This window comes from Lutra lutra, chromosome 9 (genome assembly GCF_902655055.1).
Source record: "Lutra lutra chromosome 9, mLutLut1.2, whole genome shotgun sequence".
NCBI lineage: Eukaryota > Metazoa > Chordata > Mammalia > Carnivora > Mustelidae > Lutra > Lutra lutra.
The window spans coordinates 21482399-21500121 of record NC_062286.1 but is presented as its reverse complement, the minus strand read 5'-3'; the positions used below and the strand labels follow the sequence as shown (position 1 = coordinate 21500121).

General features: G+C 50.5%; 1 protein-coding gene across 1 annotated transcript; it reads right to left on the bottom strand.

The window, feature by feature from the left end:
- Window positions 1-4182: 4182 nt before the first annotated feature.
- On the bottom strand, window positions 4183-10851 carry TCF23 (transcription factor 23). The gene is made up of 3 exons (XM_047745555.1): window positions 10494-10851; window positions 9505-9747; window positions 4183-7631 (listed from the first exon to the last, which is right to left on the bottom strand). The coding sequence occupies exons 1-3, from the start codon at window positions 10719-10721 to the stop codon at window positions 7452-7454; spliced, it is 651 nt and encodes a 216-aa protein (XP_047601511.1). The 5' UTR covers window positions 10722-10851; the 3' UTR covers window positions 4183-7451.
- Between the last annotated feature and the right edge of the window lie 6872 nt (window positions 10852-17723).

Sequence of the window (17723 nt, the reverse complement as noted above, 5' to 3'; positions counted from 1 at the left end):
TGGAGCCACCCAGGTGCCCCTAAAAATATGTTTTTAACATTTTATCCATCATCTTGAGTGTTTTGTACCAAGAGGATTTCCCTGCACATCTAGTCCGCCATATTGTCAGAATTAGAAATCCAGTGGTTTTTCTTAGAAAACATGCCACTCACGCAGGAGTCCTACAAGCAGGTAATTTCTACTTCAGAGTCAAGTATGTCTTACAAATCCAAGATTTCCCTTTCCTGCTGTTTCTTTATGTTTGTTTAGAGTGCCTCTGGAGAAACAGAGTTGCACCGTTGCCATAACCGAGCACAAATTGAATGAAAGCCCTGTAAGAGCAGCTATTACTGTACTAGCTAATGAGATGATCATCCAGGATCGCATCAAGTTGGGGCAAAATAAAGACTATGGGAGAACTGATCAGTTTCTTTAGATACCCTGCTGTCAAGATCAGAGTCACTGTCCTCCACAATTTTGCAATTCAGGAGGAGGTATTTCAAAATAACTGATTGTCCCTGCCTTGGGATGTAAATTTAAGAGAAGGTTCTGGCAAAGCCAGAGGACATGATTTCAACCTAGATGCTTTGTCGCTTTAGGGCTTTGTGGGAGGCAACTTGACAGACGTCTTCTGACCTTGTACAAAGTCATCCTTGTAATATGGTAATGAAAAAAAAAAAAAACAAACCCTCCAGTATAGGGAGTGAGGCAGAAATCCCCACCAACCTCTGCGTCATCTCGAGCTGGAAGAACACTTTTCTTCTTAAAAAGGCTTTAGGAGGACGGGCATGGAACAATTGGTTTAGGATTTGTACGGTTCGGGGAGGCTGCAGAAGGCTCTGGCTTCTTTTAATACGCATGAGACCAGCCCCTTCCCATTCTAGGTCTTAAATAAGCCCGGCATTAATAACACACCCACCACTTCACTGACATTTCTTTTTTTTTTTTTTTTTTTAAAGATTTTATTTATTTATTTGACAGAGAGAAATCACAAGTAGGCAGAGAGGCAAGCAGAGAGAGAGGAGGAAGCAGGCTCCCCGCCGAGCGGAAAGCCCGATGTGGGGCTTGAACCCAGGACCTGGGATCATGACCTGAGCCGAAGGCAGAGGCTTAACCCACTGAGCCACCCAGGCGCCCCTTCACTAACATTTCTAACAGCTGGTTTCTTGGAGCAATGTGCAACATCACCATCTCTTCCACAAAATGACATTGCCTTTCAAGAAGGGCTATCCAGTTCTCCTTCCTCCACTACCTCCATAGCTTGCACAGAACAAGAACCCCAGGAAAATCTATTAACCCTGCACGCTGTGCTCAGCCTGGGATTTCAAAAACAGACTAGGATTTCATAATTTATTTTTATTTATTTATTTATTTTTAAATGGTCAGTTTTTAATTTTTGTGTTTTTTTAAGATTATTTATTTATTTATTTGACAGACAGGGATCACAGGTAGGCAGAGAGAGGAAGGGAAGCAGGTTCCCTGCTGAGCAAAGAGCCCAATTCAGGGCTTGATCCCAGGACCCTGGGATCATGACCTGAGCGGAAGGCAGGGGCTTTAACCCACTGAGCCACCCAGGCACCCCTCATAATTGTTTTAGTAACACTCTACCAAAGGTGGTAGAGTTCCACCTTTCTTTTCTAAAAGATTTTATTTATTTATGTATGTTTGTATGTATTTATTTCAGAAAGAGAGAGAGAGAAAGAAGAAAGCGCAAACATGAGCAGGGGTGAGGGGCAGAGGGAGAAGCAGACTCCCCACTGAGCAGGAAGCCAGATGCAGATGGATGCGTGGGCTCAATTCAGGGGCTCATGACCTAAACTGGAGGCAGACGGTTAACTAGCTGAGCCACCCAGGCGCTCTCAGTGGCATATGTTTATTACAAAGCTTCCAAAAAAAGAAAAAAAAAAAGTCTGTCCTGGTCTGGTCTGCCTTCATGTCCCGGGGAATAATGGTGGTGGCACGTTTGCAGCTAAGGTTGGTGAGACTGGTGTGGAAAGGACTCTCATGTCCTTGGCCAGTTGGTGGAGTAGTCTAACTGCGATAGCGAGGCTCATTCAACCAGCCTGGCCTGTGAAGGAGGAGTTTTGCTGATGGGCACATCCTATATCTGGCCATTTTCCCGGTACCAGGGCCCATGGCTTCTTTCGATGATGCAATGGAGCCCTACCCAGCAGGCTTGGCACTGGCCCTCACTTCCGTGGTTATAGCCGAGCTTTGCTTCAACTTCTGGTTTATGCTACTGCACTTCTCAGAGCATATCAGACCTTGAAAGTTTTCTGTTCACTGGACAGTGATGGCTGGCTTCCTCCCCATGCTCTATTTAAAATTTGCACCTTGGGGGAACCTGCGTGGCTCAGTCATTAAGCATCTGCTTTTGGCTCAGGTCATGATCTCAGGGTCCTGGGATCAAGCCCCGCATCCAGCTCCCTGCTCAACAGGAAGCCTCCTCCTCCCTCTCCCCTGCTTGTATATTCCCCCTCTCACTCTCTCTCTCTCTGTCAAATAAATAAATAAAATCTTAAAAAAAAATTTTTTTTGCACCTTTATGGAGAGTCTACCTGTGTTTGCACCAGGAGATCCAAGGGCTCTGCTGCCCAGCGTGTGGTTAGCTGGAGTTTCTGGGATGTGGGACAGGGAATCTGCTTTCATCCAACTTGGCCCTGTCCAGCCATTCCAGCCTACTGGAGCAGGAGGTAACTGATGGGATTTCGGCCTGATTTACTGAGGTGTTTTTCTCCTTCCAGCACCCTTACTGTGGAGGGCTGTTCTTATACTGATCTCTGGATCATAATTTTTTGTAAGTTTTTTCAGGTTTAAAAAAAAACCCTCTTCACCTGGTCATTACTTCTTGGTTTATTCAGTGCGTGATCGGCTTCTTCAGCTACCTTCTGTAGGTGACACACAGGAGGCAGCTCCCTCCCTAGGCAGCTGAGATGGTCCCTTGTCCTTTGTGTTGCTCCTCAACAGCTGACACCTTACTGTTATTTAAAAATTACATAAATAGGAGCACCTGGGTGACTCAGTGGGTTAAGCCTCTGCCCTCGGCTCGGGTCCTGGTCTCAGGGTCCTGGGATGGAGTCCCGCACTGGCGGGGGGGGGGGGGGGGTCTCTCCTCTGCAGGGCGCCTGCTTCCCCCCCGGCCCCCCCGCCCCCCCCCGCTCTCTGTCTGCCTCTCTGCCTACTTGTGATCTCTCTCTCTGTCAGATAAATAAAAATTTTAAAAAGATCTTTAAAAATTACACAAATAGGGACGCCTGGGTGGCTCAGTGGGTTAAGCCTCTGCCTTCAGCTCAGGTTATGATCCCAGGGTCCTGGGATGGAGTTCCGCATCAGGCTCCTTACTCAGCAGGGAGTCTGCTTCTCTCTCTGCCTCTGCCTGCTTCTCTGACTGCTTGTGTGCTCTCTTACTCTCTCTCCTTCTCTCTGACAAATAAATAAAATCTTTAAAAGTAAAATTACATAAATAGGGGCACCTGGGTGGCTCAGTCTTCTGGACTTTGCGGTCGGAGGGAGTCTGCTTCTCTCCCTCTCCCTTCCTCCTCTGTTCTCCCCCTCCATGTGTATGCATGCTCCCTCTCTCTCAAATAAATAAAGAAAAATCTTTTAAAAAATTACATTAGTTGGGGCGCCTGGGTGGTTCGATTGTTAGGTGTCTGCCTTCGGCTCGGGTTGTGATCTCAGGGTCTTGGGATTGAGCCCCGAATTGGGCTCCCTCCTTGGCGGAAAGTCCGCTTCTCCCTCTCCCACTCCCTCTCCCACTCCCACTCCCTCTCCCTCTCCCACTCCCCATCCCACACTGACTTGTGTTCCTGCTCTTGCTGTCTCTTTCTCTGTCAAATACATAAATAAAATCTTTTAAAAATTACATTAGTTAGCCCACTGTATGTGAATATATAACATTTTTATGAAAAATAATTATTTTCCATATTGGAAAATGTTTAGTGAGAAGAATGGCCTTGCTTTATATTTTTTGCAGATATCTTTAAAGATTTTATTTATTTATTTTTTTGACAGAGAGAGAGAGATCACAAGTAGGCAGAAAGGCAGGCAGATAGAGAGAGAGAGAAGGAAGCAGACTCCCCACTAAGCAGAGAGCCCGACACAGGGCTCGATCCTAGGACCCTGGGATCACGACCGGAGCCGAAGGCAGAGGCTTTAACCCACTGAGCCACCCAAGCGCCCTTTGCAGATATCTTTAATGTCTGTCGCAGTAGACAGTTGGATTCTCCTGTCTGCTGCTGCCTCCCATCTGTTGCGATATCACATGTTGTATGGCTTCTGGAAAATTCCACGATGCATGAGAGACGTGTTAAGAAAAGGCAAATAGCATATTGTATTATGAAAATGGTTTGGGCCACTTAGAAAGGGCCTCAGGGACACTCAGCACCCAAAAGAGTCCCCAGACCACATTCTGAATGCCGGTGATCTAGAGTGAGGGTCAGGATACTTTTTCTTAAAGGCCATATTGGAAATATTTTAGGCTTAATCTGTTGCAGCTATTCAGCTCTGCCATAGGATCAGGAAAGCAGCTATAGGTAACATTGCAAACAAATGGGTGTGGCCATACCCCCCACCCCCACCGCAAAACCTTACTTATCAAAACCTGCAGGGGTGGGAGGAGGTGGGCTGGATTTGGTAAACTGTGGCCAATGAGCCAGCTCCTGGTCTGCAACACGGCACCTGCAGGGGCCCTGAGTTTAGGGCCTGTGCCACAAAAGTGGGACAGTGCCATCGGATTCATTCTAGTCAGGCCTCTTCCAGAGGAGGAGAAAAGGAATTTCTCAGAGAAGACTAGACCTTGTATTTTAATTACCCTTCCCTGTTGGTAAAATCCACAGTCTCCACCTTCTACTTAGACATCCCTCAGCCGGCTCTGCTTCTCCCATGGCCCAGGCCTTTGCCCTGCAGCTCTGCGGCTCATCGGGAAGCAGACACACATCCCACTCTGGGGAACTGTGCTGGCCATCACTGCCTCTCCCGCCACCTCGGGTCACGGGCACCTGGGCAGGCAGTGCAAGCTGGCCAAGTGGGCCCCCGTCCTCCTGACTCTTGAGCTAGGCCACCTTAGTGACATTTGTCAGCTGGGCTTCTGTTTCCTTTTGGAGCTTCTTGCCCACAGTCCCCTGTTCCCAAGGGGACCAAAGCTGTCTTTGGACTTGAGTCTTAACCTGCCTCTGACCCCTCTTGCCTGCCCCTTGCCCCTAGACCCGGTAGGAATAAAAAGTCTTCAGTGAGCAGGTGTTTTTCTTCCTCTGCTGCAGAGGCAAAGAACTCCTGGTTCCCATTCCTTGGTGGATGCAGGTCTCTGACCTGACCTTTCCTCTGGTTATTCCCATCTGTCACCTGGTCCTTCCTTTGACTCCACCTGCTTCTCGCAGCCCTTTGGCAGCCTGGCCTGTGCTGGGTGCTCTCTGGCTGGAGGACACAGCCTCTGGACCCCAGACTGGCCTGAGCCCGCAGGAAAACAGCTTTGCCTGGACAGAGCCTTGGGCAGCCTAAGCAACTTGTATTGAATGCACTTGCCCTTCCCCAGCCTTCCACCAGCTTCATCTTCCTCTGCTGTCCTTGTCTTCTCTACCACGGTAATGCGGTCCCCCCAGGGCGTTCAATACCGCTGGGCAAAGGTGGGAGTCTGTGCAGGGTAGGGTGGGGCCGGCTCCAAACTAGTCTCCTTAGCTATCAGAAGAGGACCCCCACTGGATGCCCCAAACCAGCTTGCCCACTTTCATTCCCCAGAAAAAGGTGGTGTGCTGTGCCGCCAGCCTGGGAGGACAGTCATCTGTTCCTAGGCCCACCACTTTCAAACTCAACCAGGAACTTCCTGCTCTTTGGTTTTAAAAATAGAACATTCAAGCTGGACTTTTATGGTCTTGCGAAGAACACTGTGTTCGTGCCCACCCACACCTGGTCTCTGTCCCTGCCTGGCCTCGTCCAGCTGCTCAGGAGCCGTCCCCAGTGGGCCCCTCAGTAGAGACTTGGTAGATTTACGAGGGCAGCCTTGGCGGAGACCTTCTTCCCATGGCTCCCAGCCACCGTTCAGCCGCTCTCCCACATCCCATGCAGCCCGCGGCTGGGACGTTCTGTGTCTTCTTCTGCCTCCACCCCAGTTTGCTGAGTCAGCCCTTGTCCAGCCCTGTGCAGAAGCACTGACTCCTCATGCCAGAGCCTTCTTTGGTCTCACAGTGGCGATGGTGGCTCTAGGGCTGCCCGTGTTGGGACTCGAGTCAGCCTGGTCCATCCCTTCATGCTGAGTTACAGAAGTTTAACAAAAAGCTGGTTCCTTCTCAGTCTGGACTTCAGGTGGGGTTTCATGCTATACCTGATCTGGAAGGTTACTTTTAGCATGTATAGACTCTATGATTAGTCCTCAAATGATTTCTTTGGAGCCCGAAATGCCACTAAGTGCTCCGAGGTCTCTGGCACCCCATGGCAAGCCTTAAGGAGTGGCTAGGCGGGCAGTGCCTGTGGGCAGGAGCTGCCCCTGGGGAGATCATCTGTAGACAGATTGTAGAAATAACTCCAGAGCCAGTGAGGCCTTAGGCCAAAATCATACAAAGAACCCAGTGAGCGCAGACCTATCTTGTTTTTCCTGAAGGTTCGGTTTCTAACAGAATGGAAAGAGAAGACTAATTAATTATCGTCCCCTGGAAAAGATAAGGGTTCTCCTTCTAAGGTCCTTCACGGATGTAATCAGGCCCTTCAGTATCCTTCTGATGCAAGGCCTTCAGGTACTGTCTGTTTCAGTTCCGGTGGGCCTGCCTCTGGGATAAGACATGTCAAACTAGGCAGCTGGGATCATCAAAAAGTTTCTCTGGAAACTGGAGTGCAAGCAATGCAAGCTTTCTGGCTTAACCCATAAATATAAGTCATATCGAGAAAAGAGTGGAAGGGTGTAGGGCCCGGAGAGGGAGGACGTGTAGTGATGAGCAGCGGCTGGAGAGACCACAAGGCAGACAAGGCTCCTGAATCCTCCCCTGCCTCTTGGATACCGGGTAAGGTCTTACAAAGCCATAACAAACTTCAGTTTCTATCTGGCTACGCGACCCTGGCCCATTGGTGTTCCCACTTGCAGCTGCCCAGAGCCTGTCCGGCCCTCGGCTTTCCCATCAGCACCCGTAGCTTCTGTTGTCCTAGGCCTCTTCCTCTGCACCTGCACATCCGGAGGGTTTGTGGGAAGCTTAGGGGAGAAAGCAGAGGGCGGTGCCCTAACTCAGCTTCCCACCCAGCCAAACCCCTTCCTCTCCTACTTCCCTGCAGCTGTCACAGCATCCACCTCCCCTGTGGCTCCCGAGTACCCTCCCAATGCTGAAGGGCCCATTGCTTCGCCTGGTCTGTGTGCTGGAACCTGGGAGCCGAACCTGAGTCCGTCCAGTCCGAGGGCTGAGAGTCAGAGGGAAGACGGGCAGGGCTGGTAGAGAATCCAGGTCCCTAAGCTTGAGTGGTAGCCTGGGAGAAAAAGGCAAGTGTGATGCTCATTTGTCACCGAGAGCTGGTGAGCATGGCCTTGTGGGAAAGAGAGCGTCTGCCTCTTCAGAAACTTGGGGCCCGGCCTCTGTTTCCTTTGTTCTTCGGCTGCAGGTGGTGGCTGTGGCAGAGTGAAGGCCAGAGCTCCCCAGGCCGCCAGCATAGAGACGAGATCGCATGGGCCACTTCTGCAAGACATGGGGATGGGAACTGAGTAATAATATTGCAGCCCCTGTCGTCCTTGGCACCCCAGACTTGGCCTTCCCTAGGCCCCTCGCTGAGGCCCTCCCCCACCATGACTGCTCTGATGATGGTGGTCTAGGGCTCACCACCACTTACGGCCCCGTGCCTTCTCCCGACCTCCTGAGCCTGGCCCAGAGGCTCATGAGAAGCTGTGTGAGGAGAGCAAGGACCCTGAAAGGAGCCCCCCCGCACCCCCAACAGTGGGGAGGGAGATGGATGGCAGAGCTGGCAGCGGCCAGGGGCTGGACGGCAGGGAGGGCAGCAGGGCTGGAGCAAGGAAGGGCCCCTCTTGATACTGAACAGTCCTGAGCTCTTCTCTCGCCTAGCCCCCAACTCAAGTACCCCCCGCTCCTGCCACCCCATGTCTCAGCGCTGCCCTGTCCGTCTAAGCTGGGGAACTCCTTGCACAACCTTCCAGCAGGAGCGTGGACAGCCCCAGAAACACCAGTTGACTGCTCTGAGGGCTGCCTTCCTTTTGGCAGCCCCTTTGTGGGGTGGGGGTGCCTAAGGTGCACTGCTCCCCGCTGACTGACCTGTCCCACCACGCTGCCCGAGTTCTAGACAGACCCGGCTCTCATCTCTTCACTTGTCCCCGTACTTGCCCATCACCGCCTACATGCAAGGGCCTGACTTGGTCCTCACTTCACAGCTAAGGAAACGACTCTGCCGACTCTGCCACTGTCAGCATTTCAGAGTTGCCCCCATTTAGTCTCACATTCTTGCAGTTTAGCTATATTTGCATGAAAGAAGAGAAATCTCAAGTTTCAAGACATTTCAGAACTGTGATGTTTAGGAGAGAGAGATGGCGAAGGGCTCCTCCGTAGAAACAAGGCTGACCCCATTCCAGTGTTGTCTAGCCTCAGAGGGCAGAGAGGACCCGTCCTTTATAACAGGAAGCTCTGCAACCAGCAGCTTACAGCACCTTTGGCCTGCTTGGTGGCCTCGAGCCTGGGCTCTGAGGTCAGACACCCTCCGGTTCAAACTGCTCTGAGCCACTTAATCTCCCCAAGATTCGATTTCCTCATCTGTAAAGTAATCCTCATTGGGTTCTCATGTGGACGAGAAGATGGAAAGGACTGGAGTGCTAAGCCCAGCTCCCCGCATAACTTTAGCACTCAAATATTATCGCTGTTACTGCAATGGTGAATATTGTTAATTACACTTTTCATTCCTGATCCCGGTTCATACCCTTGAGGGAAAGTAAGGCTCATGTTATCTTCCCCTTCACATATGACAAAGCTGAGGCTCAGGAAAAGTAGGTGCTGGTCTAGGAGGTGGCACATTCAGGAAGCACAGCCCAACACACACTCAACACCACCACCACCCCACCACCCCCCGCCACTGCTGGTCCCTCCCCCACCCCAGCTTGATGGCTTCTCCAGTGAGGCTTTCTAAGACCTTGTTCTCCCAGAGGGACATCTCTCCTGTGGCAGAAGTCCAGAGGATACCGAGGCATTATACGATGATGGGGTGATGTACCCTGGAATCTGAGACTCTCCCTGGGCGGTTTCCTTTCCCACGCCCCAGCCGTAGAAACTGCTCCTTTTTCTCCTCTGCCATGAGGCACCCCAGAGTCTTGGGGCCTCTGTGAAGTTCCCTCCTCTTGGAGGAACTGCATTTTCATGAAGTCATTTCCAATCACCACCCCCACTGCACCCAGGGTCAGGCAATTCCCAAGAGCCAGCCTTGGCTCCTCTCCCTCTGAGAGAGCAGGAAGCAGCTGGTCCCCAGTCCCCATGTCAGCTTTGCTTGGGGCAGGGGGCCTAAGTCCAGTCCATTCCAAACCCCAATCCTGAAGGCCCGGGGCTGGTGGCCTACCTTGAGAGGGTGTAGATAGCAGAGTCCACGCAGGAAGGGTGGCCAGGCGGGGCCAGGCAACTCGTGGCCCAGCATGCGGGTGAGGTGGGCTATGTAGCTGGTGGCCAGCACCAGCACATCCAGCTTGGAGAGCTTGGTGTTGGGTGGCACAGCGGGCAGAGCAGCCTGTAGGGCCAGGAAGGCCTGGCGCAGTGTCCTCACCCGGCTCCGCTCCCGTGCAGCATTCTTGGGACTGGCCTCACTCTGCACAGAGGACCCCAGATGAGTGGGTCTGAGTGGACCCCCCACCCGCCCCTGTTTTAAGAGCATTCTAGTGTGACGTCTCCCCCCAGAACAGTAGAGCTGAGGGCCTCATGCCGTCTTTGTCTGCTCTCAGTCTTCCCCCGCCTTACGGCTGAGGAAATGGAAAGAAGGTGTCACCTCGGGTCAGAGGGCAGCAGGGTGGCAAGGCTAGGCTCAGAAGCCTAGCGTCCTTTCCTCCTTTTTTTTTTTTAAGATTTTATTTAGTCCTTTCCTCTTTCTAATACTACTCTATCCCTGCTCCACCCACACCCTCATTGGAATCCTGCTTATCAGGGTCCCCGGGCACTGCAGGAAGCACAGAGTCACCCCCGCCCTGTAGGGCTGACCCTTGCCCAGCCAGGTCCTGAGATCAAGACAAAGCTGCAGTGAGGAAGAAAGGACCCCCAGCCGGGGGCCACAGCAACCCACAGCTGCCATTCTGGCCCCAACACTCGCTCCTTTTCTGGAGCTGTGGGGAATTCACCCCACTCCTCTAGGCCTCAGTTTCCCCCAGAGCCGTGAGAGGGGCCAGCTCTCTGAGCCGCGCTCTGGTTGAGACCAGCGTGGAGCCTTGGAGTCGAAACGCTGGTGTCCCCCTCTTGGGCAGGGGTGGTAATGCCCAGTGAGGCTTTGTGGTCAGAGGTGACACCTCAACCCCTCCACCCCGGCCTCCCCCCATGCTCCCCACAGGTCCAGCGTTTCCTTACCCGGCCACGAGCCAGGCTCCGGGCCCTGACCCCTCGTGGGCATGGGCTGGGGGCAGCTCTGCTCCACCTTTGGTCGCCCCAGCCGGGCTCGTCCCACGGGTCCTGCCTCGTCCTGCTCAGGCAGCTCCTCTTCCTGCCCGAGCCAGCTGCCAGCCACAACCTGGCTTTAGCCGGCTTCTGCCCCACTCCCGGCGTGGCGGGTGCCCTTCTGGCCTCCCTCTGGGACATGCCACACGCCTGGGGGGACAGCTGCGGCCTCTAGACGGGAACACGGCGCCTGTGGGAGCCCGCGGGCTCAGGCTTGCGGGGCAGGCTGGCCGCCCGGCCTGGAGTGTCTATCTGAGGGAGCTGGCGCCCAGTCAGGACTGCTTGGCTCCTTGTTCTGGGAAAACCGCCCACCCAGCACAGCCCCCGCAAGCAGCCTCCTGCCCGCCTCCCAGCCGGCTCAGGGGTGGGGGTACTGATGCCGGGAGTGGCCAAGCCCGGGGATGGGGAGGGAGGCCCCTGCTGGAGCAGGCATGAGGGCAATGGGAAGGGAGCTCCCCTCCCGGAGCCTTGCCTGCCTCTGACAGCAGTCTTAGGATGCTCATGCCACTCTAGCTTTGAGGCTCAAGTCCCCCAGAAGGGCCCCGAGCCCCCTCCCCTGCCAGAAGCCCACCTGCGTACATCCCTGAAAGGACCTTTCCTCCCCTTGCCAATGAACCTGACCTTCCAGCCACAAGGCACTATTCCCCATTCCCACCAGCAGGCCTCCTATCTCCAACCTAGTGCTTCTCCATCCCCTGGAATATCTTCCTCTGGGTGGAAAGGCTGCCTTCATCTGTTGGGTTATGCCCTTCGTTTGTGAGGACTTCCTCCTCACAGAGCCTAGAGCCCGTGTCTCCCTGTTGGACGGGCACCCTAATTTATGCATGACCACACCCTGGCGAGTTCCCTCACAGTCCAGTGCTCCTACATCACTATGTGCCAGGCATGGTGAGAAGCACCTGTACGTATTCTCTTACTTATTTCTCCGAACAACTTAAAAAAATTTTTTTTTAATTTTTTAATTAACATATAATGTATTATTAGCCCCAGAGGTACAGGTCTTTGAATTGCCAGGTTTACGCACTTCACAACACTCACCATAGCACATACCCTCCCCAATGTCCATAACCCAGCCACCTTCTCCCTCCCCCCTCCTCCCTCTCAGAACAACCTTATAAGAAAAGAAACTCTTGTATCTTCGTGTTTCAGATGGGAAAACAGGGATCCGGAGGTGACGCAGCTGGTAAGTGATGGGGGTGGGATGAGAACCCAGGCGGTCAGTTAGACTCGGAAGGTTGGCCCTCAGCCTACACTGTTCTGTCTTGGGTGGGTCCACTCACATGTCTGTCCCTAAGCTAGATGCGAGGTCTTCGAAGGTAAGGACCAGTCACACCATCTGCCCTATATAGCGCATTGGGAGGAGTCAGGCTGAAGGGATAGCAAATCTGCCACAGTAGTCCCTGCCTGTCCTGAGTCCCAATCTCTGCTTGCAGCACAGTCCATCTGAGATGTCCCTTGTCTGCCCATCTTGAACTCCAGGGGAGACAAAATATGTAAAGAAAAAGGAGAGAGAGAACAAAGGAGTAAAGGCAGATGCACATAGAGAGAGAACCACAGCCAACCAGAGGGAAAGGAAACAGGAAGACAAGGAAAATCCCCCTGAATATTTGTCGGTAAGGAAGTGATCATGTACATTTTGGTGTTTCCATAAGATGGAACGATGCACAGTAACAAAAACAAGACAGACCTCTGTAGAGTGACACGAACATAACTCTCCAAGAAATCATGGTTAAGGGCGAAAAACCTAGCTGTAGATCAGTTGCATGATAAAATCCCAGCCGGGATCAAAAACACCAAAAACCAGAAGCTGTAAGCATGAAGGGTTATGTGTTTATATGAATGTATAGAAACTAGGCCGAAAAGATGCACACCAATTTTTGTTTGTTTGTTTGGTTTGGTTTTGCTCTAGATGCAGAGGATTAAACATACTCTGGATCTGTGGCACACCACAGCCTTCCGCACCCCAGGGCCTCCTGTTGGCCTCCCTCCCTTCCATCTATCCCCTTTCATCCTGTTCCCATTCTTCTTTCCTGTCACCATTTCAAAGTATTTAATGTATACTCTTTTGCTAGTCTGTGTGGTGGTTTTATTTTTTTTTAAGATTTTATTTATTTATTAGAGAGAGATCACAAGTAGGCAGAGAGGCAGGCAGAGAGAGAAGAAGGGAAGCAGGCTCCCTCCAGGACCCTGAGATCATGACCTGAGCTGAATGCAGAGGCTTAACCCACTGAGCCACCCAGGTGCCCCTATATACATGCTTCTTATAAATACAGAGACTTAGTTTTTTTCCAGCAGGGAGCCTCATTCCGGGCTTGATCTCAGGACACTGGGACCATGACCTGAGCAGAAGGCAGAGGCTTTAACCCACTGAGCCACCTGGGCGCCCCTGTGTGGTGGGTTTTGTGTTTTTTTTTTTTTTTTTTTTTAAGATTTTATTTATTTATTTGACAGACAGAGATCACAAGTAGGCAGAGAAGCAGGCAGAGAGAGGAGGAAGCAGGCACCCTGCGGAGCAGAGAGCCCGATGTAGGGCTCGATCCCAGGACCCTGGGATCATGACCTGAGCCGAAGGCACAGGCTTTAACCCACTGAGCCACCCAGGTGCCCCTGTGTGGTGGTTTTAAAATATGTGCACAAATTCTTTGATACTTCTCTCTCTTTTTTTTTTTTTTTTAGATTTTATTTATTTATTTGACAGAGAGATCACAAGCAGGCAGAAAGGCAGGCAGAGAGAGGAGGAAGCAGGCTCCCCGCCGAGCAGAGAGCCGGATGCGGGCCCGATCCCAGGACTCTGAGACCATGACCTGAGCCGAAGGCAGCGGCCCAACCCACTGAGCCACCCAGGTGCCCCGATACTTCTCTTTTCAAAAGGTGGAGCCTAATTGCCCCTCCCCGTGACCGTGGGCCAGACTTAGCAACTTGCTCCTCGCAAACAAAACATGGCAGGGGCACCTGGGTGGCTTGGTCGGTTAAATGTCTGCCTTCCGCTCAGGTCCTGATCCCGGGGTCTCTGGTAGGGCTCTGCGCTCAGCGGGGAGCCTGCTTCTTCTCCCTCTGCCCCTCCCGCCACTCATGCTCTTCCGCTCTCTCCCTCTCAAATAAATAAAATCTTTGAAAATTCAAAACAAATAAAACGTGGCAGCAGTGTCAGCATGAAGCTTCTGGAACTAGGTTTTCAAGACACCGTAGCTTCCTCCTGGGATCACTCAGTCCCCCGGCTCTAGGGGAAGCCAGCTGCTGTGTGGTGAAGGTACTCCTGTCGCCCTGAGGAGAGGCCCAAGTGGTGAGGAGGGGAACCTGCGGCCGTGTGAGTGCACCAGCTCCGAAAGGACCCCACTCCCTGCCCCGCCCCGTTCAGCCTTCAGATGAGTGCCACCCGGGTCAACACTTTGAGTGGGACCCATGAGTGTCCTTGAGCCAGAGTCACCTAGCTAAGCTGCTCTTACCCATGGAGTTTCAGACCCACAGAAGCCATGGGAGGTAATGAATGTTTACTGTTGTTTAAGTTTCAGGGTAATTGGGTAAGCAGCAGTATAGAACTCATGCAACATGTGTTATTCAACCCTGTGCTTTGTTGTATGAATAAATGTTAAATTCATTAAAAGGATAACGTGTTTTACATTATGCGTATATAGTACAGTGTCAGCGACGTGGTAGGTATGATGTGATAAGCGTCACTGTTACTGCTTCTGTTCGATCCTGTGGGGTTTTTTTGTTTGTTTGTTTCATAATATTCTGAAGAGTTTATGATAAAGTAGTTTCACAGGCCACAGGAAAGTAGAAGGACTCTGTACATCCTTTCAGGAAACAGGCAGGGAGCTGATAAGGGCCCACATGGGTCTAGGGCCTTGGTGGGCACATTCCCCGGTGGTGGTGGGGGGCTTCACTTCAGGGATGAGGGGAGGTGCCTGCATCTCTGGAGGGGGCAATCCCATTGGAGTTGCTCCTCTAAGGGGATCCCCAATGGGAGACCTATGGGAGGCACTGGGACAGGGGGCGAGCCCACCATGCCTGGAGGGGGTGTCCCTTGGCCCATAGGTAGGGGAGACTCCCGTGGTCAGGGGGATATTTGGTTGGGGCCACCTACAGTCTTGACTGTGGCAGCAGCTGCAGAGGCTGCAACGATGCCTCTTCCTTGTGGGGTCATCACCTTCCCCCCCTCTCGGCCTGGGCCAGCAAGTCCTGAAGGATCTTGGGGCCACTGGAAGCCCAGCAGGGACTCCTGTGCCCGCAGCTCTGCCAATCCCTGGGCCTCCCGCAGCTCCGCAAGTGGCACTCGGACCCTGCCAGTCAGTATCTTTGGGAGGAGGGCCCTGTACTCTCATTGACACCAGGATTCCCCCTGAGTTAATCGACTGAGTATTGCCAGAGTGCCATCCGTCCAAGAGCCCTGCGTGGGGTGCTGAAGCCCCACATGCCCGACATCACCGGGTATTCAGTTTTACGGTTTTATGGTAGGATAGCTATAAAGAGCTGTTCGAATTTGCCTTTATCTGATAACTGACAAGCTCAGGCATCCTTTGTGTGTGGTGCTTGGTGGGAGAATGCATTTCATTTTTCTCCATATAGGGAGACTGTTTTCCCATCTTCATCTGCTGAACAGTCCATTCTCTCTCCCTGCTCAGTTGCAGCTCCCACGTTATGATATAATAAGTTCCCATCTTTGCACATAGATCAATGTCTGAGTTCTCTATTCTGTCCTGCTGATCTTTTCTTTTCTTTCTTACTTTTTTTTTTTAGGTTTTATTTGACACAGAGAGAGAGACTACGAAAAAGGCAACACAAGCAGGGGGAGTGGGAAGTAGCAGGCTTCCCACTGAGCAGGGAGCCCAATGCAGGGCTTGACCCCAAGACCCTGGGATGAGGATCTGAGCCAAAGGCAGATGCTTAACGACTAAGCCACCCAGGCAGCCCATGACCTTCTTATCTGTGTTTGAGTGAGTAGCACACTGCTTTTATGGCTATGACTTTGTAACATGTCTTATTATTTGGTAAGATAAAACTCCCCCTCTTTACTCCTATTTTTCAAGGTTTAGTTATTTCTGGACACTTACTTTCCCATTTAGATTTTAGAGAAAATTCGCTAGGTTCTTAAAAAATTCAACGGGAATTTTGATTGGGGTTTTATTGAATGCATGGATTGATTTGGGGAGAGTTGTCATCTTTATAGTTTTGAGTCAAACATTTCAGGAACATAAAATGTCTCTCATTTTATTTTAAACATCTTTTATATCCTTTATTAATTGTATAGTTTATCCCACGAATGTCTGTGTATTCTTGCATCTGTGAAGTGGTTCACAGTTTTGTTGAACTAAATAATTCATAGTTTTTATAATGCTCTTACTCATTCTGTGTTCTAGTTGATGACGGCTGCTATACAGAAATGCTAGAAAATTTTTAATTTGTCTTGAATCCAGTAACCTTGCTGAACTTTCTTTCTTTTTTTTTTTTTTTAAGGCTTTATTTATTTATTTGACAGATAGGGATCACAAGTAAGCAGAGAAGCAGGCAGAGAGAGAGGAAGGGAAGCAGGCTCCCCGCTGAGCAGAGAGCCCGATGCGGCCTCCATCCCAGGACCCTGGGATCATGACCCGATCTGAAGACAGAGGCTTTAACCCACTGAGCCACCCAGGCGCCCCGAACTTTCTTATTAGTCTTAAAACTGTTGCTGCCATTGATTTTTCTAAGTAGATAAAAGAAAACACAATTTTATTTCTTCCTTTTCAATCTTTATATTTGTTTCTTTTTCTTTCCTTAGGGTGTTGACTTGTGTTTTTGTTACTCTCTTAATCAGAAGTAGTGAAAACAGGCACCTTTTCCCCTCTAACCCTACGGAGAATGTATCTAGAATTTCACCATTAGGCATAATATTTGTTGTAGGTTTTTGTTTTTGTTTTTGTTTTTTTTTTTAAAGATTTTATTTATTTATTTGACAGAGAGATCACAAGCAGGCAGAGAGGCAGGCAGAGAGAGAGGAGGAAGCAGGCTCCCTGCTGAGCAGAGAGCCCGATGCGGGCTCGATCCCAGGACCCCGAGATCATGACCTGAGCCGAAGGCAGCGGCTTAACCCACTGAGCCACCCAGGCGCCCCTGTTGTAGGTTTTTGATATATAACCTTTACCAAGTTAAGGATGTATCCATCTAGTCCTTGTTTGCTAAGAGGTTTTTGGTGTTTTTTCAAATTGTAAGTGGGTGTAGAACTTTATCAAATGCTTTTTCTGCATCAACTGAAATACAATCATGATTTTTCTCCCTCAGTGTATTAGTATGTTAAATTATTTTGTTGTATTTTCTGATGATAAGTCTCATTGCTTGTGATTAACAATTAAAATAAACTCTCTGATTCATATAGTTAATATGTTGTTTAGGATTTTATAACCATCTCAAAAGTGAAATGAGATTCTAATTTTCTTTTCTTTTAAAAAATTTTTGTTTATTTATTTGACACAGAGAAAGAAATCACAAGTAGGCAGAGGGGCAGGCAGAGAGAGAGAGGGGAAGCAGGCTGCCTGCTGAGCAGAGAGGACCCTGAAATCATGACCTGAGCCAAAGGCGGGGCTTAACCCACTGAGCCACCCAGGCGCCCTCTAATTTTCTTCCCTCTAACTGTCATTATTTGGTTTTGGGATCAAGGTTACACTAAACTCATAAAATGAGCTGGGGAGCTCTCACTCTTCTACTTTCTGAAAGAACTTTTTACATAAGATAGAAATCAACTCTTCTTTGAAGTCTTGTGAGACTTAATTATAAAGCCACCAGGTCTAGTTTTCCTTTGGTGAAGAGGGGAAGAAATGTTAACTTTCACCTCAATTTCTTTGGCTTCTTATTGATGTATTGGAATGCCTTGTTTCTTCTTATCAATACTTAGTATTTTATATTTTCCATGAATTAAGCAATTTCATTCAGGAATTCCAATACTTTAGAGTACAAAATGCTCTTAGAAATATGTTTCCAGGAGCAACTGGGTGGCTCAGTGGATTAAGGCCTCTGCCTTCAGCTCAGGTCGTGATCCCAGGGTTCTGGGATTGAGCCCCATGTCGGTCTCTCTGCTCAGCGGGGAGCCTGCTTCTTCCCCTCTCTCTGCCTGCTTCTCTACCCAGCTGTGATCTCTGTCTGTCAAATAAATAAAATCTTTTTTTAAAA